This window comes from Cibotium barometz, chromosome 3 (assembly GCF_041138505.1).
Source record: "Cibotium barometz isolate CiBa-2024 chromosome 3, ASM4113850v1, whole genome shotgun sequence".
Classification (NCBI taxonomy): domain Eukaryota; kingdom Viridiplantae; phylum Streptophyta; class Polypodiopsida; order Cyatheales; family Cibotiaceae; genus Cibotium; species Cibotium barometz.
In genome coordinates, this window is record NC_141048.1 from 7,713,363 (window position 1) to 7,735,036 (window position 21,674).

The 21,674-nt window shown below is 46.9% G+C and overlaps 1 protein-coding gene across 3 annotated transcripts in view; it reads right to left on the reverse strand.

Moving 5' to 3' along the window:
* Positions 1-951: 951 nt before the first annotated feature.
* The window catches only part of LOC147639665 (thiamine pyrophosphokinase 1-like), a 61,029-nt gene continuing 40,306 nt past the window's right edge, over positions 952-21,674 (reverse strand). For all 3 annotated transcript variants that reach the window (XM_086772563.1, XM_086772570.1, XM_086772573.1), the window contains 3 exons: positions 17,490-17,594; positions 1,630-1,879; positions 952-1,403 (listed from right to left, as the gene is read on the reverse strand). In XM_086772563.1, the coding sequence (XP_086628689.1) occupies positions 1,231-1,403; positions 1,630-1,879; positions 17,490-17,594 (528 nt within the window). In that variant the 3' untranslated portion in view covers positions 952-1,230. The remainder of the gene's footprint in view (positions 1,404-1,629; positions 1,880-17,489; positions 17,595-21,674) is intronic.

The window sequence follows — 21,674 nt, forward strand, 5'->3', positions numbered from 1 at the left end:
CATGTCGTCATACATCAACTTTAAGGATTGCCCATCCCTCCTCGCTTTTTGGTAATTTTAAATTTTTTGTTTTTTTAGATGTCCATTTGTTTGTCTTCCGATGGTCAGGCTTTAGAGGCTGTCCACAAAAGACTTTTACTAACTATGTTTGAGCAATGTGCAAGCGGCCTAAGTTAGGGGCATGATTTTGCCTAGCTAATGAAAACATGAAAGATGACACCATTTTTTCACGTACCGTTAATATATATTTCATGAGCGTATCGATTCCATTACATATTAACCATGAACAACTTTGGGACAAGAAGGGGAGAGAAAAGAGAAATCTTGGAACGTAGAGCAATTGGCTGGGTAATAACAAAGAGTCTCCCAAAAAAATTTCAAACACTTCATTGTTGGGGCCCCTTTTACATACCATTAAACACGGAAGGCAGGTTGAGGAGTTAGAACATTAAACAGGGAAGGCCCCTGCACGTTAACCCCTCCTCCATCCCGTCCCTTTTCTCGTCTTCTCTGTGCATGTAAAGCTCTCGATCCTTTCTCTCTCTCCATCCAGTTTCTCCTGCTTTTGCGCGGAAGGGCAGTTTTGTGGAGCCCTCTCCCTGCAGACCACCGCGCAGCCCTCTCTCCCTTTCTCTCTTTCTATCTTTGTGAGAGAAAGGGAGAGGCCATTCATGCGGCTTCCACAGGAGGTGAGCGCTGTTCCAGGAAAATGAGAGATCCAAAAACCATAGGAATTTTTCATAGATTTTTTTTGGAGTTTGGGATACAGCATGAATATGTTGGGCAAACAATTTTGAGTAAATCTACCATGATGAATCCTTCTCATCACCATCGGTTGATTCATGCGTACATTCTTTGATGCAATTATGCTACCCATGGCTTAGAATCAATTAACAAAAAGGAGCAAGTCTCAGTTAAATCCTAGCAAACAGCACTAAGTCTGACATTCAAAATTGTCAAGAGTAAAGATCCACGCAGGCTTTTTTGCACTATTTCAGAATATAACTGTCGGTGAGCTCTTGCTCAAGTGGTCAGCTCACCCACATCTCAGCCCGTCAATAAAAAGAGATGCAAGTAAGGAACTGGCCCTTGGGCAATGCCAATTATTATCATGCTAGAGAAGCCTCAATCAAAAGAAACTTGAACTGTTACTGATAATGATAGCACTTCTTAATATAGTGGTTACAATGTTGTGATATCAAATTTTTTGAACAATTATCTGGACGTGCATTAGTGCACCCCACCATATTTGATATTTGACACAAGAAACTCTTGTAAACGTTTATTTAGCTGCTGGATTGTTATAGTCCAAACCAGGTCGATGTCCGATGATACTGTGACAATCTCATCTTCATGTTGGTTGCATACACTGATGAGGCCACCAAACTTCATCGAAGCCTTCTCTGAAAAAAACCAACAAATTTACTTCATTAAGAAAACAAAGCTCAAGCTTACTCTTTGGAGAGCCAGTAGGAACAACAAAGGTGCACATGAGAAGCACAAGTTTTGTAGCGCACGACACTACTCCATTAAGAACAGAGATAAGCTCAACCAGTTTTATAGCGAGAAGGAACAACAAAGGTGTATGTTGCAGCCCAATCCTCTTTGAAGCTGAATGCACTTACATACCCAGATTCCACTTGAGGCCTGTTGTAGTGGTGCTTGCAGAAGGGGCTCCCAATGGCACAAGCCCACAATGTGGACCTTCAATAGAAGAATTGATGTGAATTTTATGAGTGAAATCTCTTGAAAGAAGGTATGTCATGTTTTCATCACTTAACAAAATTATTCGGATGGCTGAAAAAGTATGGAGAACGTTCAAATTTCCAAATTCATGATCCAGCCTTCCTCCCAGAGCACCCACCACAAGAATCTTCATCTGTTTGCAGCAAGCCATACAAAACAAGCATTATTTAATGGTCTTACATAAAATTGGAGAGAGAGAGAGTGAGAGAGAGAGAGAGAGAGAGAGATTAACATCTGCAAAAGACTGCAAGGGTCTATGAGACCAAAAGTTATAATGAATCTATCAACTGAGTCATGGAATAACAAACTGAAAATGAAACACGAACTAAACTAAAACTGAGCTATCACTGACAAAATTGTCAAATAAATCCCTATGTGCTACACCTAGGCTCAAGTGTAAAAGCGCAATACATCCTCATAAATAGAGATACAATCCACCGGGACAGTAAGTGTGTGGCAGGGTCTGTTAGCAGTCATCTCCTGTCTACCCTATTACACTGTAGGGAGTGAGGGCCAGTGTTGTGGGTGTGCCCGCCCGGTGTGAGTATTTGTTCATTTTTCCCATTGCCCATATTTTTCCCGAGTTTTTGCTAGTCGTGGGGTTTCCCTGGTCTGCTGTAGGAGCTTGCTAGCCAGGAGGGCCTGACTATTTGCTGGCCGACCAGGTGGTGCTGGTTGTGGGCGAGCCAACTAGGCTTTTTTTGCTGGCCGACTAGGCCAGGCCTAGTCATGGGCCTACACAGGGGCTGTCGGCCCAGTTCCTTCATGTATATATAGCAAATCTTCCCCCCACACCAGTTTGTACCAGATATCGTGCATATAGCAGAGTTTATACAGCACTTCTCTCCAGCATTTCTGCATTTTTCTCTCTCGGGTGTTTGTCTCATTTCCGCTGCTCATTCCGACATGGTATCAGAGCCCTAAGTGGCTTGAACCTTTGGAGACAGTGAAAGCATTCGGGATTTCTGCGTTTGGTGCTGATTGGAGTGTTTTCGGGCCATACGGGACGTGGAGAAGCAAGTAGAAGGCGGGCATCATTGCTGGACAGCCACCTTGCAAGCAAGTGCAGCCTCTTCTTCATTTTTTTCCCACAACCTCCCTTCACAAGACCTCGTGAACCCCCAAAGATGGCAGATTTGCTCAAGATGGCAGAGAAACACGTGAAGATCCCCACCCTCCCGACGTTCCCAGTAGGAATGACTATGGCATCTGGAAGGTAATGATGGAGTCTCTTTTAGAGTCTTATGATTTGGCTGATTTCATCATAGTTGGAGTTCCCAGGCCAAAGTTGTTGGAGGAACCTTCACTATCCACTAAGAAAGAGCAGGAGGCCCAGGCATAGTTGTGGAATCGTGTCAATGCCCGTGTGCGTTCTTTCATCTTCCTCAATTGCACACCCCAAGTGATAAATCATATCAAACACATGACGTTGGCTCGAAGGATCTGGCAACACTAGCCTCTAGGCTTCTTTATACAATCGGGTATTTTGCCCATGAAGAGGATTTCCTTGGAAGTGCAAATGCGAGTGATGAATCCTGCAAAGTCTTCGACGATGCGAGAGCACATCAACAAACTCCAAGCTCTTCAGCAAGAGGTTCTTCAGACTGGGAAGGAGATATCATCAAAGGACATGGCCATCACCTACTGTCTCATCTATCCCCTCAGTACTCAGCTTTCTATTCTTCTTTGATCACCGGCAGGAGGCTCAGCACCATTAGATGGGAGGAGCTTGTGCCAATGGTTTTGGACCAGGAGGAGCGATTTCTGAACCCTCCACAGGGCAGAGGTTCTGAGGCTTTGACTGGCTAACGATCGAAAGGCCATAACAACAACAACAACAACAAGGGCAAAGGGAAGTCCTCACAAGTGAAGTCTTCTGAGAAGACACCCGACTCGGATTGTGATGCCTTGAAGGCTGAGTGGACCTGTAACCATTGTGGCTAGAAGAGTCACTACTCGAGGAATTGTCCTCAGCGAAGCACTGAGAAAGGTGCAAATTCCTCAGCTCTGCAGCCACGAAGATTCCAGCTTTTGTGCACTTAGAGATTATGCACATCGGAGCTTCATCTTCTTCGAACAGGGAGGCGGTTGGTCTCACCGTTGGGGATAATCAGGAGTGGATTCTAGACAATGGTGCTTCCAGGCACATGACTCCTTCCCGAGAGTTGTTACAGGATCTTTGGAGGCAAACAGATCACATCTTTATTGGTGACAAGTCCACTATCCCGATTCACAATGAGGGCAGGTTGGAGATCGTTCCCGATGAATAGAGGGGAGAAGCATTCGTCCCGGGTTCTTTATGTTCCATCTCTTTGTAACACGCGGAAGCTCTAGGAGTCTTCTTTCAGCCCTAAACACTCCTGGCAACATGCTGATGCAAAACGCAGATATAGAGAGAGAGTAGAGAGAGAGAGAGAGAGAGAGAGAGAGATGTGCTGGAAAATTCAGTATATTTCATATAGTACAAAAAGGGTACTTTGCTACAGCCCTAGGCTGCCTTCATAAAAGGTGGTAAGCACCCTAAATCTAGTCCCTACTCGGACCCCTAAGACCCAATCCCTAGAGGATTGAATGGTTACAATAACAAGCCTTGGGTGCCTTTTATAGGCCCTTGGGAAATATGAAATGCTGGCCGACCAGGCGACTGGACCAAATAAAACCAACGCTGAAACGCCTGCCCTCCACCATGCAGCCGACAGGTCCTGTAGTCAGTCGACAGCATCCTCTGGTCCTCTCCAAGTCTGCCCTAGCCAATCTGCACCCTATGCTCCATAATCCAAGCTCTAATGGTCTTTCTCTGGTTACCTCTGCTAGAGAATCTCTAAGAAATGTTCATGGCACATTCATGCACATGACATCCCCCTCTGCTAAACTTGATGACGGGATTCCAACTTGTTCTTGGATGACTGTCATCATCCGATTCTTTTTCCCGGTAGTCTTGCAAACCTCATACACTAACAAAAGATGAAAGCCAAGAGATGGAACATAAAGAACCCGGGACGAATGCTTCCCCCCTCTATCATCGGGAGTACCTGTAAGAGAAGAGAGTGTTGAGATGCCAAAAATCATCAAGTTGAGTACCTGTAAGAGAAGAGAGTGCTGAGAGTTTGTAAATCCCATTTTCCACTCCGCCTTCCCAAACAACCTGGCCTGTTGCTTTGTCCCATATAGCAACAAAATGCTCATCAAACTCCACCCGCATGCCAGTCTTGCAAACGTCATGCACTGACAAAAGATGAAAGCCAAGAGTGTCATGTGCATGAATGTGCCATGAACATTTCTCAGAGATCCTCCAACAGAGGTAACCAAAAAAAGACCATTAGAGCTTGGATTATGGAGCACAGGGTGTAGATTGGCTAGGGCAGACTTGGAGAGGACCAGAGGATGCTGTCGGCTGACTACAGCACCTCTCGGCTGCATGGTGGAGGACAGGCGCTTCAGCGTTGGTTTTATTTGGTCCAGTCGCCTGGCCGACTGCTGGTCGGCCAGTGCTTCATATTTCCCAAGGGCCTATAAAAGGCACCCAAGGCTTGTTATTGTAACCATTCGATCCTCTAGGGATTGGGTCTTAGGGGTCCAAGTAGGGACCAGATTTAGGGTGTTTACCACCTTTTATGAAGGCAGCCTAGGGCTGTAGCAAAGTACCCTTTTTGTATTATATGAAATATACTGAATTTTCCAGCACATCTCTCTCTCTCTACTCTCTCTCTCTATATCTGCGTTTTGCATCAGCATGTTGCCAGGAGTGTTTAGGGCTGAAAGAAGACTCCCAGAGCTTCCGCGTGTTACAGTGGTATCAGAGCATCAGGCTCAGCAAGGCTAAACAGTCCCATATGATGGTGTACAGGTCCAAGGTACAGGAAAGTACACGGATACGAAGCCCAAGGCAAGGAACACAGAATCGGGAAGAGCTCCCAGGAGGTTTGTTGGTGGTGTTCCACAAAGCCAGAGGGGATGGTGTCATGTGCACAGTGGGTATCTACCGTGTGCTATACGCATGCAAGACTAGTTTCGAGGCTTGGGGAAGCTTGGAACTAGGCAGGCTGATTGACGAGCTAAGTTAGGGAAATACTAACGGGCGGGCACCCAAGTATGGACGGGCGGGCGGCCAAGTGTGGACGCCCGATGACCGGCCAAGAGCCTATAAAAGGGTGGCCAAGGTTAGTTATTGAATATAGAGAGTCTCGGGAGTTTGTGAGAGCTCTATGGTCTTGGAGCCTGGATCTAGTGCAGACGTGCACCTGCTTTATGCAGCCAAGGCCGGCAGCAATCTCGAGGCCCGCGAGGGCAGCTTCGTGGCGGTATGGGACGTCACGAGGAGGAGATTGGTCGGTACGTCAACCTAGTTAGCTCAGCTTGTGGCTCGGTGGGGACAGCCAAGACTGTGGGCTTGCCCACGGCTGTCATGGTTGGGAGGTGAGTCAGGCTTGCACCCCCTTGCTTGTTTGTTGTTCGTTTGTTTGCAGGATTCGAGTTTCGAACCAAGATCGATCACGAGGGAAGATCCGTGGGGATTTATGTCATGTGCACAGTGGGTATCTACCGTGTGCTATACGCATGCAAGACTAGTTTCGAGGCTTGGGGAAGCTTGGAACTAGGCAGGCTGATTGACGAGCTGAGTTAGGGAAATACTAACGGGCGGGCACCCAAGTATGGACGGGCGGGCACCCAAGTGTGGACGCCCGATGACCGGCCAAGAGCCTATAAAAGGGTGGCCAAGGTTAGTTATTGAATATAGAGAGTCTCGCGAGTTTGTGAGAGCTCTATGGTCTTGGAGCCTGGATCTAGTGCAGACGTGCACCTGCTTTATGCAGCCAAGGCCGACAGCAATCTCGAGGCCCGCGAGGGCAGCTTCGTGGCGGTATGGGACGTCACGAGGAGGAGATTGGTCGGTACGTCAACCTAGTTAGCTCAGCTTGTGGCTCGGTGGGGACAGCCAAGACTGTGGGCTTGCCCACGGCTGTCATGGTTGGGAGGTGAGTCAGGCCTGCACCCCCTTGCTTGTTTGTTGTTCGTTTGTTTGCAGGATTCGAGTTTCGAACCAAGATCGAACACGAGGGAAGATCCGTGGGGATTTGACAGTGGTATCAGAGCATACCTCGTGAACGAGCAAGTCGGTAGGTAGAGAAGAAGAGGTCGAAGTACGGTATGTGTTAAAAAGCTTGCTGTTTTTTCTGTGCATACTGCAGTTTTCAGTTTTTGTATGTGTTTTTTCTTCATCAAAGAACCCCATGTTGATGGGAGATGGTAGGTTGAATAGGGTTGATTGCTTTTGCAAAGAAGGGGAGTCCTGTTGTGCAGTCGCATGAGAGAAAACAGAAAAAGAGGAGAAAAAGCATGTTTGCTTTCCTGCTTCGAACATGAGAGAGAGAGCGAGAGTAGTTGTGAGATGGTGGCACTGGCGGCTGGCGGAGGCACTGGCGGGCTGGTGGTTTAGTGTGTTGCCAAGTTGTAGGCGTTGGGCTACAGGCGGCTGCAGGCGCCTTAGACCTGCACAGCCAGGCGGCCAAGGCATCTTGCGCAGCCAGCCTAGGCAGCGCTGGAGCGCCTACGCCAGGCAGCCAGGCTAGCGCAGCTAGGCCAGGCAGCGCCCAGGCCAGGCCTGCGCAGCCAACGTCGACAGCGCCCAGGCCCACGTGGCCATATAGCTGTGGTTGCATAGGCTATTGCAGGCGCAGAAGACACGGGATTCATCATCCGACGGCAGGCGTGCAGGCGACGGCAAGAAAGCAGCCGGGGTCTTGACGTCAGCAGTCCACGATGGCAACCGGCAGCTAATCCAGGCGCCAGGAGGGAAGCGAAGAAAAAAAAAACACACGTAAGGAAAGCAACGTTTTTTATGCTTTCGTTTTTGTTTTTTTTTTAGGGGAGGTTAAAATTTTTAAGTTTTAAAAGAACCCCCCCCTCTCAAAGGTTTCAAGATGTTTATTTTTTTTAAGAAAAGCGAATATATATATCCATATATATATATATTAAAATATATATATATATTTATTTATTTATTTATTCAAGAAAAAAAAAACAAAAAACACAAAAGCTAAAGCAAAAGCTAAGCATAGCTTTTCGAGATTTTTTGGCTTTTGGGAAACCTTTATAAACCCCCTCACGTGGACTTCTTGCCACACATCTCTCGAGTTCTCAAGTTCTCAAGTTTTCAAGCTCTCAAGCTCTCAAGCTCGCTCGCACTTTTGTTGTGCAAAGATCAAATTTTCTCTCCACGTACCCTCTTCACGATGTCGACCCAAGAATCAGAGTTGGAGCCCCTCGTGGAACACGAAGGCTTGCCGGCTACGGAAGGCACTGATGCCGATCTTTTTGACGAGTTTGTGTCGAAATCGGATTTCCAAGAGTTCAAAGTAGCTCTCGAAGCTTCTTCGTCGGAACGTCAGGCACAAATCGCAGCCCAGATGCAGGCTTTGCAGAACTCCCATCGCTCTCTTGACCACTACCCTCTCTACTTTCTCGGGAATGGATACCTTGGCTTCAGCTTTAGGCCCCAATATTACTCCGGAACCGTTCGGGGGCGAGCAAAAGCAGAGAACCAAGGAGATCGTGGACACTTGGCTACACAAGTGGCAAGTTCACTTTCAGTTGCATCCATATGATGATGGAAAGAAGATACAGTTAGCCGCAGGTTTCCTGTCCGACAAAGCTTTGCTTTGGTGGAAGGAACTGAACCCAAAGCCAATGACTTGGGCGCAATTTGAAGATATTTTCAAGAAAGAATTCCTCAAGAAAGAGGATGACTACGATGTTGTTGCCCGGTTTTCAGCTTTGACCATGACCTCGCAGCACCTCACTTATGAGGTCTACCTCCAAAAGTTCCGTGACTTGCAGATGAAGGCTACAAAGATGGATCCCACTACTCTTTTGGGGTTTTTCGTAGCTGGTTTACCAGACTCGTACCGTTTACAGGTTAAAAATAACAAATGTAAAACCTTGGACGAGGCCATTCATTCAGCTCGTATCTATGATGATACGATGGTCTCTTCCAAATCGAAACCCGTTTACCGAGCAGGGGAACAAGCATAAAAGAAAGTTCTCCGCACCTATGGCTAACACGAATGAAGGCAAGTCTTCGGACCAACCTTCGAAGCATACAAGTTCGACACCAGCGAAGAAAAAACGACTCCTTAGGGCTTTGAAGCTCAAGAAGGAAGGACGTTGTTTTATCTGCGAAGAAAAAGGACACATGCGTAATGAGTGCCCAAAGCAAAAGGGTACCAAGTCTAACGCAGGACCCAAGCCAAAGGCAGCTAACCAGTTGTCTTTGACAGGTACGTCGATTACTGTACTTTCTCGCCCTAGTACTTGTTCTGATTGTCTGTTCAATTCTAAGGTATTTGGCATGCATGATCTTCTCCGAGTTTATGGAGAAGTGAATGGCCATAAAATTCACATTCTTTTAGACCCTGGCAGTTCGCATAACTTTGTTAACTACAAACTTGTGCAGAAATTGAGTCTTGACACGACACTCAGCGACCATACCTATGAGGTACGTCTACCTGCGGGCAGACAAGTTTGGGATCGCAAGGTCGAGATGCTTCCAATCCAGATTCAGGACTACAAAGATACTCTGGAATGCTATGTCATGCATCTGGAAAATGTAGACTTGTTATTAGGGATTGAGTGGTTTAAGACTCTTGGCGTCCAGATAGATTGGTCTAGTCATATTTTTTCTTTTCAGCATAGGGACACCAAGTATAGTATTTTAGGTGATTGTATTCATCCCTCTCAGGGACCTCTTGTAAATACTATTGATTTTGGAAATATAATGGATTCTTCTTTGTACACCGCTTTCCATTGTGTCTTGATTCCACTTTCATCTTTTCTCATCCCTTCCATGGATGTGAATGAATTAAGTGTGTTTGAAAGCAAAGAATTACAGAAGATACTTGATTCGTTTCAAGATGTATTTCCTAAGGAATTGCCATCGGGTTTACCACCTGAACGGACAGTAGATCATCGTATTGACTTGATCCCTGGTGCTCATCCTGTGAGTATTCCACCTTATAGGATGAGCCAAGCTGAGGAAGATGAGTTGGCTAAACAACTCGAAGATTATTTGAGGATGGGCCAGATCCGTCCAAGTAAATCACCTTGGGGTGCACCTGTGTTGCTTAGGAGAAAGAAGGACAATACTTGGAGAATGTGTATAGATTACAAAAGATTGAACAAGTTGACAATTAAGAACCGTTATCCTCTCCCTAGATCAGATGACCTAATTGACCGGTTAGCAGGAGCGAAATATTTCACGAAGATAGATTTACGTACTGGTTATCACCAGATACGTATTCATGAAAGGCATGTCGAAAGAACCGCCTTTCGGACTAGGTATGGCCATTACGAGTTTCTCGTATTACCTTTTGGGTTAACCAATGCTCCAGCCACTTTCCAGCAAATGATGAACGATCTTTTTCGTGAACATTTGGGGAAATTTGTGGTGGTGTTCCTCGATGATATTTTGATATATAGCCGTACTCTTGAGGATCATGTCAGACACCTCACGATTGTCTTAGCTATTTTAAGACAGAATCGACTATATGCCAAGATGAGTAAATGTGAGTTCTTTATGACCGACATCATTTACTTGGGACACAAGATCACTAGAGATGGATTGAGCATTGACTATGACCGAGTTCAGAAGGTTTTGGACTGGCCTATACCGCGAACAGTGAAACAACTTCGTTCTTTTCTCGGTTTTGTTGTTTTTCTCAGGAAATCTGTACGGGAGTACTCTCAGCTCACACTACCGATGACTGACTTATTGAAAGGTCGTGGACGTAAGTCCAATCAGCCTATCACTTGGAATAACGATTTGGATATGGCCTTCAGACTTTTGAAAGATAAAGTCAAGGAAGCACCTATCTTAGCATTGCCTGATCCTAGTCGGCCTTATGTTCTTGAAACTGATGCCAGTAACTATGCTATTGGGGCTGCTTTATTTCAAGATGGTAGACCGGTTGCTTTTGAAAGTAAAAAGCTAGACGACACTCAATCTCGTTGGCCAACCCTTGAGAAGGAGCTTTATGCTGTGATTCATGCTCTCAAGGTTTGGAGACATTATTTATATGGCTCCAAGTTTGTGGTATTGACTGATCATCAGTCAATCAAGTATGTGTGTGATGCGGATGATTTGAGAGGCAGGAAAGCTCGTTGGGCAGAGTTAATGCAAGATTTTGATTTTGAGATCCGTTATCGGAAAGGGTCCATGAATAATATTGCAGATGCGCTTAGTCGGATTAGAGAGGTGAATACTTTGTCGTTCACCGAGATTTCTACTGACTTATTTCAGTCATTGAGAGGGCTTTGCAGGACTGATAGTTATTTTGGTCCATTTTGGCAGAAGATCCAGGACGGGAGCTCATTGATTGACCAAGACTCGGTGACTGCGCAGTCTACCATTCAGGCTGCAGGAGGTCAGTGGATGATTCGGAATGGTTTACTATTCCGTGATGACAAAATTTGTGTACCACAGCTCCCGGACATTAGGTCCAAGATTCTGAGGGAGTGTCACGACGCCCCTTCTGCTGGACACCCTGGGGTACACAAGACACTATCATTAGTGAAACACACTTTTTATTGGCCGAAGATGAAAGGGTATGTAGAAGATTATGTTCTCAAGTGTCAGATTTGTCAGGCAAATAAAGCTGAACGCTTTAGACAGGCTGGGTTGTTGCATCCTTTGCAAATCCCAGGTAATAAATGGGAAAGTATTTCCATGGATTTTATTACCGGATTGCCAAGAACACATCAAGGCCACGATTCTATTTGGGTTGTGGTAGATCGCTTGACAAAGATGGCTAGATTTTTACCGACCCGGAAGAATATTACAGCTACGCAATTAGCTCGGCAGTTTATCGAGCAATTGTTTAGACTGTACGGGTTACCGCAGGACATAGTCAGTGATAGGGACTCTAAGTTTACGAGTGATTTTTGGAAACTTGTTTTCGAGAAGTTGGAAACAACTTTGAATTTGAGTTCCTCTGATCATCCTCAATCTGATGGCCAGACTGAAAGAGTGAATCAGATTTTGGAGGATATGCTTCGAGCATATGTATCCAAAAGACAAAGTTCATGGGAGGATTATCTTCCTATGTTAGAATTTGCATATAACAGTACTAAGCATACGAGTAAAGGGTTTAGTCCTTTCATGCTTATGTACGGTTTTCAACCAAGATCACCTGTTACAGTAGGATTCTCAGGACTTCAGCATGATGCAGCACGTAATTTTTTGCAAGATATGCAGGAAATGTTACAAGTTGCGAAGGAATCTATTAGAAGTGCTCAAGACCAAGACAGGTTTTATTCTAATAGACATCGTTCACCTAGAGAGTTCTCTGAAGGAACGATGGTGTATTTGCGAGTTCCGAAAGATTCCGAGACTTTACGGACAGGTAGATCTCCGAAATTATCCCCTAGATACTGTGGACCATTTCGTGTTACACGACGGATTGGTTCAGTTGCATATGAATTGGATTTGCCTTCTCATGTGAAAGTTCATCCTGTATTTCATGTCAGTAGACTTAAGGAAGTACTGGGTGGAGCATATCAGTTAGTTACTCCTCAAGAAATTATAGATGTCCAAGACATGACATTTGTTCCGCACGAACCTGAAAAGATTCTTGGCTTTCGTGAACGAAGATTACGTCATACGCTTATCACGGAATACAAGATCAAGTGGAAGGATCGTGTTGAGGAGGACGCTACATGGGAGACACTGACTTCTCTTCAGAGAGATTACCCTGGCTTTTTAGTGAGCTCAGGAGTGAGCTCTTAGAGGAAGGGGAGTATGTCATGTGCACAGTGGGTATCTACCGTGTGCTATACGCATGCAACACTAGTTTCGAGGCTTGGGGAAGCTTGGAACTAGGCAGGCTGATTGACGAGCTGAGTTAGGGAAATACTAACGGGCGGGCACCCAAGTATGGACGGGCGGGCGGCCAAGTGTGGACGCCCGATGACCGGCCAAGAGCCTATAAAAGGGTGGCCAAGGTTAGTTATTGAATATAGAGAGTCTCGCGAGTTTGTGAGAGCTCTATGGTCTTGGAGCCTGGATCTAGTGCAGACGTGCACCTGCTTTATGCAGCCAAGGCCGGCAGCAATCTCGAGGCCCGCGAGGGCAGCTTCGTGGCGGTATGGGACGTCACGAGGAGGAGATTGGTCGGTACGTCAACCTAGTTAGCTCAGCTTGTGGCTCGGTGGGGACAGCCAAGACTGTGGGCTTGCCCACGGCTGTCATGGTTGGGAGGTGAGTCACGCCTGCACCCCCTTGCTTGTTTGTTGTTCGTTTGTTTGTAGGATTCGAGTTTCGAACCAAGATCGATCACGAGGGAAGATCCGTGGGAATTTGACAGATGGCAATCCTGTGAGCTAGATAGGTTCTCGGGCAACGGTCCCAAGGGAGGTTTATCCTCCAAGGGTGATGTGAGAGTGCCAGATTCATTTCTCAGGAATGAAGACCAAGACGGTGTTCAGAGTCAGGGCAGGAATGGATTGTGGACTAGATGGAACAGATGCATAGATCTTCGTTTGAGACAAAGTGGTTTGGAGAACAAGCTCGGATTTCAGAGAAAAGGGTTGCCAGGGATGGATGGATGACAGAGGGACTTCAGGAAAAAGAATGGGATGATGACAGTCATCCAAGAATAGGTTGGAATCCCATCTTCAACTTTAGCAGAGGGGGATGTCATGTGCATGAATGTGCCATGAACATTTCTTAGAGATTCTCCAGCAAAGGTAACCAGAAAAAGACCATTAGAGCTTGGACTATGGAGCACAAGGTGCAGATTGGCTAGGGCAGACTTGGAGAGGACCAGAGGATGCTGTCTGTCGGCTGCATGGTGGAGGGCAGGCGCTTCAGCGTTGGTTTTATTTGGTCCAGTCGCCTGGGGTCGGCCAGCGCTTCATATTTCCCAAGGGCCTATAAAAGGCACCCAAGGCTTGTTATTGTAACCATTCAATCCTCTAGGGATTGGGTCTTAGGGGTCCAAGTAGGGGTGTTTTTACCACCTTTTATATGAAGGCAGCCTAGGGCTGTAGTAAAGTACCCTTTTTGTACTATATGAAATATACTGAATTTTCCATCACTCTCTCTCTCTCTCTACTCTCTCTCTATATTTGCGTTTTGCATCAGCATGTTGCCAGGAGTGTTTAGGGCTGAAAGAAGACTCCCAGAGCTTGCGTGTGTTACATTGGTATCAGAGCATCAGGCTCAGCAAGGCTAAACACTGAATCAGTCCCATATGATGGTGTACAGATCCAAGGTACAGGAAAGTACACGGATACGAAGCCCAAGGCAAGGAACACGGAATCGAGAAGAGCTCCCAGGAGGTTTGTTGGTGGTGTTCCACAAAGCCAGAGGGGATGGCAGTCCTGTGAGCCAGATAGGTTCTCGGGCAACGGTCCCAAGAAAGGTTTATCCTCCAAGGGTGATGTGAGAGTGCCAGACTCATTTCTTAGGAATGAAGACCAAGACGGTGTTCAGAGTCAGGGCAGGAATGGATTGTGGACTAGATGGAACAGATGCATAGATCTTCGTTTGAGACAGAGTGGTTTGGAGAACAGGCTGGGATTGCAGAGAAAAGGGTTGCCAGGGATGGATGGATGACAGAGGGGGAAGGCAGAGTGGAAAATTGGATTTACAGACTCTCAGCATTTTCTTCTCTTACAGGTACTCAGCTCGATGATTTGTGGAATTTTCGTTTTGGCCACTTGAATGTGGACGCGCTACGGCAAGCTTTTCGGGATCAGATGGTGGATGGCTTGTCGGATGTTGGCGACAAGCATGGACATTGCAGTTCTTGCATTCGTGGGAAGCAACATATGGAGTCTTTTCCGAAGCAAGCTACTAGGCCGGCTTCGAAACCTCTGGAGTTGGTTCACACTGACTTACGTGGACCCATGCAGACCCCATCTTTGGGAGGATCCTTGTATTTCATGCTGCTTGTGGATGATTGTAGCAGGTTCACATGGGTGTATTTTCTTTCACAGAAGAACCAAGCCTTTGCTCGGTTCAAGGATTGGTATGCTTTGGTGGAAAAGGAATCTGGATAGCAAGTGAAGATTGTTCAGGCTGACAAAGGGGGGGAGTTTTCTTCTAATGCTGTTGTGTGGTTTTGTGCGGAGCATGGCATCAAGTGTGAGCTGGCCAATATAGGGTCGCCTTCAGAGAATGGAGTGGTTGAGCAAAAGAACAGGATTGTGGTGGAGATGGCGAGGACGATGTTGGAGCATCATGATCTTCCTCGTCCACTTTGCGGAGAGGCTATGGCTACGGCTGTCCATATCCTCAACCGATCTCCCACGACTGCAATGCCTAAAGTGACACCATTTGAGGCTTATTTTGGCAAGATACTAGATGTATCCCATTTCCGTGTTTTTGGGAGTGATGCCTATGATCACATTCCAAAGAAGCAGAGGGGGAAGCTTGACTCCTGGTCCCAAAAGCTTGTTTTTGTGGGATATAACTCTCTTTCCAAAGGCTACAGTTATATGACCCAAAGCGGAATGAGGTTGTGGTCAGCAGAGATGTTGTCTTTGATGAGCATGTTCCAGCTTCCACTGTTGAGGAGCCACCGCTGCTTGGAGAACCAGATGAGTATGAGGATGATTCGCAGGCTATTGTTCCAGCTGGCCAGCCTCACTCAGTAGTAGAGGTTGAACCCGAGGTTGGAGATTTGCCACAGCAGCAGCAAGAGGCTCGGCGTTCTGTTCGGGTACCAAAGTGGTGGTTGGATACCATTCGGGAGTCAGGTGTGACAGAGTATCCTTCCGAGTGCACCACGGAGGATGGACCTTGTCGTGGGGTGCTATTTTTTTCCCTGGTCGGCTGTAGGAGCTTGCTAGCCAGGAGAGCCCGACTATTTGCTGGCCAACCAGGCCTGGTCATGGCTGACCAGGTGGTGCTGGTCGTGGGCCAGCCGACTAGTCTTTTTTTGCTGGCCGACTAGGCCAGGCCTAGTCATGGGCCTACACAGGGGCTGTCGGCCCAGTTCCTACTGGCCAACTGGCTGCCCGTTTATGTATATATAGCACATCTTCCCCCCGCACCAGTTTGTAGTACCGGATATTGTGTATATAGCAGAGTTTATACATCGCTTCTCTCTCCAGCACTTCTGCGTTTTCTCTCTCAGGTGTTTGTCTCATTTCCGCTGCTCATTCCGACAGGGTCAAGTGTCGGGGCTGGTCGCTGACAGGGCAATAGGCTCCGTATCTGTAACTGTGCACTGGCTGTCCAGCTTGGGGTGGCCTGCTGTCTCAGCAGTCTGTCTCTGTAGTGATTAAACTCTAGTCATATAGGCCCAGACATCTTAGGCCTTTGTAGCGTACCACCCGTGACAAAGGCCCATGCCCAGACACAGTGGAAATGTCCCCATATCGCATATTAAACTGGGCATTGAAACATGTAATGCTATTATAGTGCTGTTTTGGCAGTCGCTAGTTTACAAGTCATTCAATGTATCATATCTTTGTTGCAATATGGCATATGGGGATGCTTTAGGCATCTTTTATAAGAAGATACAGACGGCCGCAACCGAGAGGACCGAGAGTACCAACCCCACGCCAGCTCCAGCTCTTCGGCGATATCGGAGTGCACCCACCACATGGACATCCATCACAGATTTCTTTAGGACCTCCTTAGTGGCTGTGACAGCAGATACTCACCAGCCCAGTCGACATCAAAGTAGGCAGAGACACCGCGGACGAGACACCGAACCTGCCCACCAAGACGCACAGGCTCCTTACATGCAAAGGCACCAGGAATCGGGCACAGTCCCTTCAAAAATCCAGGCGCCCCTGCCCCTTGAGATCCAATCCATCCTGTTGCCAGCTCCAGATCCAGCAGATACTTTGGCGTGCCACAGCAGCACCTCCCCAGACGGTGGACATTACTTCCCTGAATGATTTCATCGAGGAGGAAAACACGTGCCATTTGGTCATTTCTTTTCTCATGTTGTAAGACATTTACTCATAGATCATATGTAACATTTTATGGTCTCGTAGACCCTTCAGGTCTTTGTAGATGTGAATATAGCTTTCTTTCACTCAGATGCAGCTCCAGGAGATCCTCACCCTTCAGGTCTTTTGTAGGTGTAATATTTTTTGGTCTCGTAGACCCTTCAGGTCTTTTGTAGATGTGAATATGGCTTTCTTTCTTTCACTCAGATGCAGCTCCAGAAGATCCTCACCCTTCAGGTCTTTTGTAGATGTGAATATAATCTTTCTTTCAGACACAGATCCAGGAGATCCTCATACACCATAGAGATGTACCGCGACAAGAGGTGGATATTGCTGGACTGTACACCATTCACGAGGAGAACATCTAATGAGCTTTGACTTTGTTCACGGTGTCCTGAGTACCTGGGCCCATTTTATTTTGGTAGATGTTTCTTCTTCAATGCGTACTCATTCTTAGTCTCATAGACCCTTTGGGTCTTTACCTGAAAGAAAACCATGAGTACAGTTGTAGCATCATATGCCTTGAGGACATAGGATTTAAGGAAGAACTTGCATCACTTAAAGCTGTAGAGTCTGATCATAGTAGTCCCATAGACACACTCAAGATAATTTCTTTTTGGAATCCAATGTTGCATATTTTCCTCTTCCATTTACTCTTCCATCAATAATTGCATCTTTCATACACATTAACTCCACAATCTTTATTTTTAAGAGGACCTTGAGACATTCTAAAGGCTTCAAAACAACAAGAAAATATTTTGATACTTAAAGCAAAACCTTACATCATGTTTGTCAACACTTGGTATATGGTCTTTGATGATGTAAGAGATGCACTTATGAAGATCAGTTGTGTCTTGATCATGTGACTCGTCCACTACTCTAGTTCCCTGGAAAATAAAGGTTTCCTTTAAGAACTAGTTTTCATACAAAAAATAATATTTCTTACAAGCACTATGAATAACATGTCTTTGCATATCTATTGTGAGTTAACAAAAAAAAAATATGCTTCCAAGCAATCCACCTTATTACACAAAAAACAAAAAACAAAAAACAAAATATTCACACAAAAAAAAAAATTTGATTGCATTAGCAGCGAAAAATTATGTTATTTCATAGTCTAGAAAATATACTTCTAGATACCCTGGCTAAAATAAGACAAAAGACACCTAGTTTTGGCCTTGGACACAACGACTAGATGGGATCCAGCTAGGGCTGTCTATGGGCTAGAACAAGCCCCGAAACAGGCTTCCAAAGCTGCTCTTCACCTGCCCCTTGAGTTCCATGCTGAAATCTTCCATCTCTTCTTCTTCATCCCTAGCCTGTCATTCTTAAAGACAAATCCTAGGAAACCCTGCCTACAATACTTCGTGCATCACAAAGTCTCAATCACTCTAGCCTCTCTCCCCCTTCATCAGACAGGGCTGACAAATGGTTAACACTCACCTAATTCCCAATATCATGATATTAATTTTAGGGAATGCATGTGACATGCTCTGAATTTAAAAAACAAAGAAATTTGCAAAATTACATGTCTTGGTTTGGTAAAGCAAGCGAATATATGGGCAAGGCAGGCATGCATTCATTTGATATGATAGGTTCACACATGTGAGAACAACATTTGATTCAAACATGTGAAACTCGTAGAAGTTTTAGTGAGCTGTGAAATAGGTGGAACAGGCAAATTTGAAAGAAATATGGACAAATTGATCAAAATGGGGGCAAAACAAGGTGGGCAGAATCAAGCGTGGGCTGTTAATAGTAGAAAGGCGCACCTTGCATGTACTGTTTTCACAAGTTTCTTGCGCTTATTTTGCCGTTTTCTAGAAACTGTTTCGAGCTTTTATGGTTTTTCCTAAAGGAAAAGAGAGATCAGTGGTGTCTACAACATAACATTCTCGAGCAAGGATCTTTCCACAAACACAAAATAGTTACAGTACACAAGAAAGATAGAAACTAACTTTCATCAGTTTGGTTAGCAATTGAGCTGGAGCTCCCCCCATTTGTAGCCTGCGCCTGTCCTTGCCATGGCCCCGCCCCAGCCTTCTCCCTTCCGCCCTCACCATAGCCTCTGCCTCCAACCCTCCTGCGCTTCTCGCCCCTCTTCCCCCCGCCCCCCCCCTGTGCTGCCCACCATACTCTGCTCAGCACCCACCCCCTTGTGTGTCATTCTGCACCACGATTTTGACCCTGCATCCAACCCCCTTGCAGGTATTTCTGGCTTCCCAGTTACGGTCTACTTCCCCGGCCTTAGGAAGCCTCCTCCGTTCAATTGGACAGATGTCCAGGCAGATTCTGGAGTCCCTCAAGACTATCACCTCGGTAGTAGCCAGGGCAATTGGAATTCCTTCCATCAGAGTTTGTGTAGCCTGTCCAGAGGCTCTCCCACAGGTTATCGCACTTCCTGGCCTGCAGGAGGGCCCGCTGCTGGAGCGGGTTGAGTATTCAGGACTCCCCTGGTCAGTGTTTACTGTTTAGGCAGATGGGGAACCTTGCTCATGTCTGCTTGTGCCATCAGGCGCGTCGAGGCCGCCGCCTTGACCCTCCCCCAGCAACGGCAGAGGACGCAACAGCCCAGCACCACTCCCCCTCCCATCCCAGAGAGAGGGAGGCCAGTCAGCACGGCGCCAAGACGCAGGGGGAGGATGCTGGCCGGTGGCAGTCGGCACACCGGCCCTGCAGATGCCACCGCCAGCCTCAAGCAGAGGCGCTGCTGGCAAAGCATGAAGCACGCAAGATAACAATGCCTACTGGTAAACCATTTGGGCATTTATCCCCAGATCAAGAGGTGGGGCCGCACCCAGGTGGTGCCAATATATTAGGCTCTTGGTCTTTGGTTCTTCCCAAGGTTCTGGTGCAGGTGTTCCCCCCTCGGCTCTCCTGATTGACCCCATTCCTTCTGACGTGATCCCTCCCCCCTCACACCATGGACATTATTGTATCACTTTGGTCTCATAGGCCCATTGGGTCTTTAGTATATATCTTTCTTTCTTTTTGCTTCCCCCCTCCCTGCCGCCCCCTGAGCCACTCCGGATTCCCTCCCAGCGCCAGCAGTCCAACTCAGCTTGCCGCTTGATTCACTTCTCTGATCCTGTGGAGATGACGATTGCAGCACCCCTTGTGGCTGCCCTTCCTCCAAAGCCCCTCCCTGATCATGGAGGCCCCAATGGATTACATCCTCTTCATGTGCCTTCCAATGGAGGCAAGTGAGTTCTTGGAAATGGTGGCTCCCCTCCAAGTCTATGTGATTTCCCATCACTCCCAAGCGGCCACCCCCCACACAGTGGCACAGTGATAGCTCAATGTTGCCTCGAACAGCAACAAGTAGACTATGAGACCGCTTCCTCCACCATCCACACTCAGGCAGTTTGTCACGATTGTGACTTAGTTCATTATACACAGTCTCCTCATGATTACAGATATTGAAGTGACATGATTACAGAGGACCCCTACACTTGGATGGTCACGACTATTCGCTCTAGAGACATGCCTCTTCATCAAGAGCCACACTCCTTCGACGACTGGTCACACCCCTTCGCTCTAAGGTTGCAACTCTTCACCCAATGGTTGCAGCTATTCATCCAAAGGATGTGTCTCTTCACCTAGAGTCATGACTATTGGTCATGGGATGTGTCTTTTCATTCGTGTCTCTTGGACTCCTATATAAGGAGCCTGTTGTATCACAGTTTCAATCAATCAATCAAACATCTGTGTTCAAGTCTCTCGAGTCTACTTTCAATTCCAATCTTAAGTACACAAATAGTGGATGAAATACTAAGTAATAACAGTAATCCTCATAGTGGTATCAGAGCAAAAAAAACTTCCCGGGCCTACGGTTGTGAGCCTCTCACCCTCTCCGCTCTACTCCCCTACCCGGCATTGTACGGAAGCAGAAGAAAGATGGAACCTACACTTACGAGTATGAGGTAACCCTAAAACTTCTTTACTAATTACACATACATAAGACAAATACACAGATGTGTGTGTGTGGTATACCCAGTATGTGTGTGGAGGTGACTTGCCGGTAACCCTTTGTGTGCCTTTTCATCGGGTCGTGCCCTTTCATGCGCACTTCCTCCATCAGCGCTGGTGCCTCTTCACCGCATGGTGCCTCTTCACCGCAGCCATCGCACCTCTTCCCAAAAGATGGCACCTCTTCGCTATTCCCCATGGCTGCGCACCTCTTGGCCGATTGTGCAATAAGCGCTCGTCATGCAAATCAGCCAGCGCAGGTCCTTTTACGCGCAGCCCTTCGTGGGTTTAATAAACGGCAACCTTCCCAGCCGGCCAGCCCATTAATTCACTTGGGCGGCCCTTTTTATTAACTAACGTGCCCTTTCGATAAGTCCAAAAAAAAAAAGGCGAATATGGGGCCAGCGCAACGAAATAGTCCGCCGGCCAGCCCATTCGCTCCTCTCTCACGCTGTTCCAGGGACGGTTCTGTCACGCCACGCCAGGTACTTCTCTCCACTCTGGCACACATTCACCTTCTCAACCAGGCGTCCAATGAAACCCAACAGCAATCAGCCAGAGCCTTACATCTCGTACATAGACGAGGTCCCGGAAGCCATATTGCCCGAAAATCCTCGCCCAGCTCCGGAAATAATTATTATACCCGATACACCCACACCGGAGCCCGCCCCATTACCCGAACCTGTTGCAGAACCTGTTCCGGCTCCAGTTCATGTACCAGGTCCCCTGGACTATTTATTATACGTCAGTCACCGCCACGCCACTCAGTTATTACAGGCGTGGGTGATCTAGCATATTTACTTGACGTGTCCAACACACCATCTTGCTCATTACGAGTTTATTTTGGGACGGTATCCACATCTTGCATATTCCCTGGACGAGTGCCGTGTGGATGCAGTAAACCGGATCATCTCGCTTCAGCCCTTGGTTCGAGTATACAGCGAGCTCATTGTGCCAGATTACACTCCATTAACCCCTGCAGAGACACCTCCTCTCGA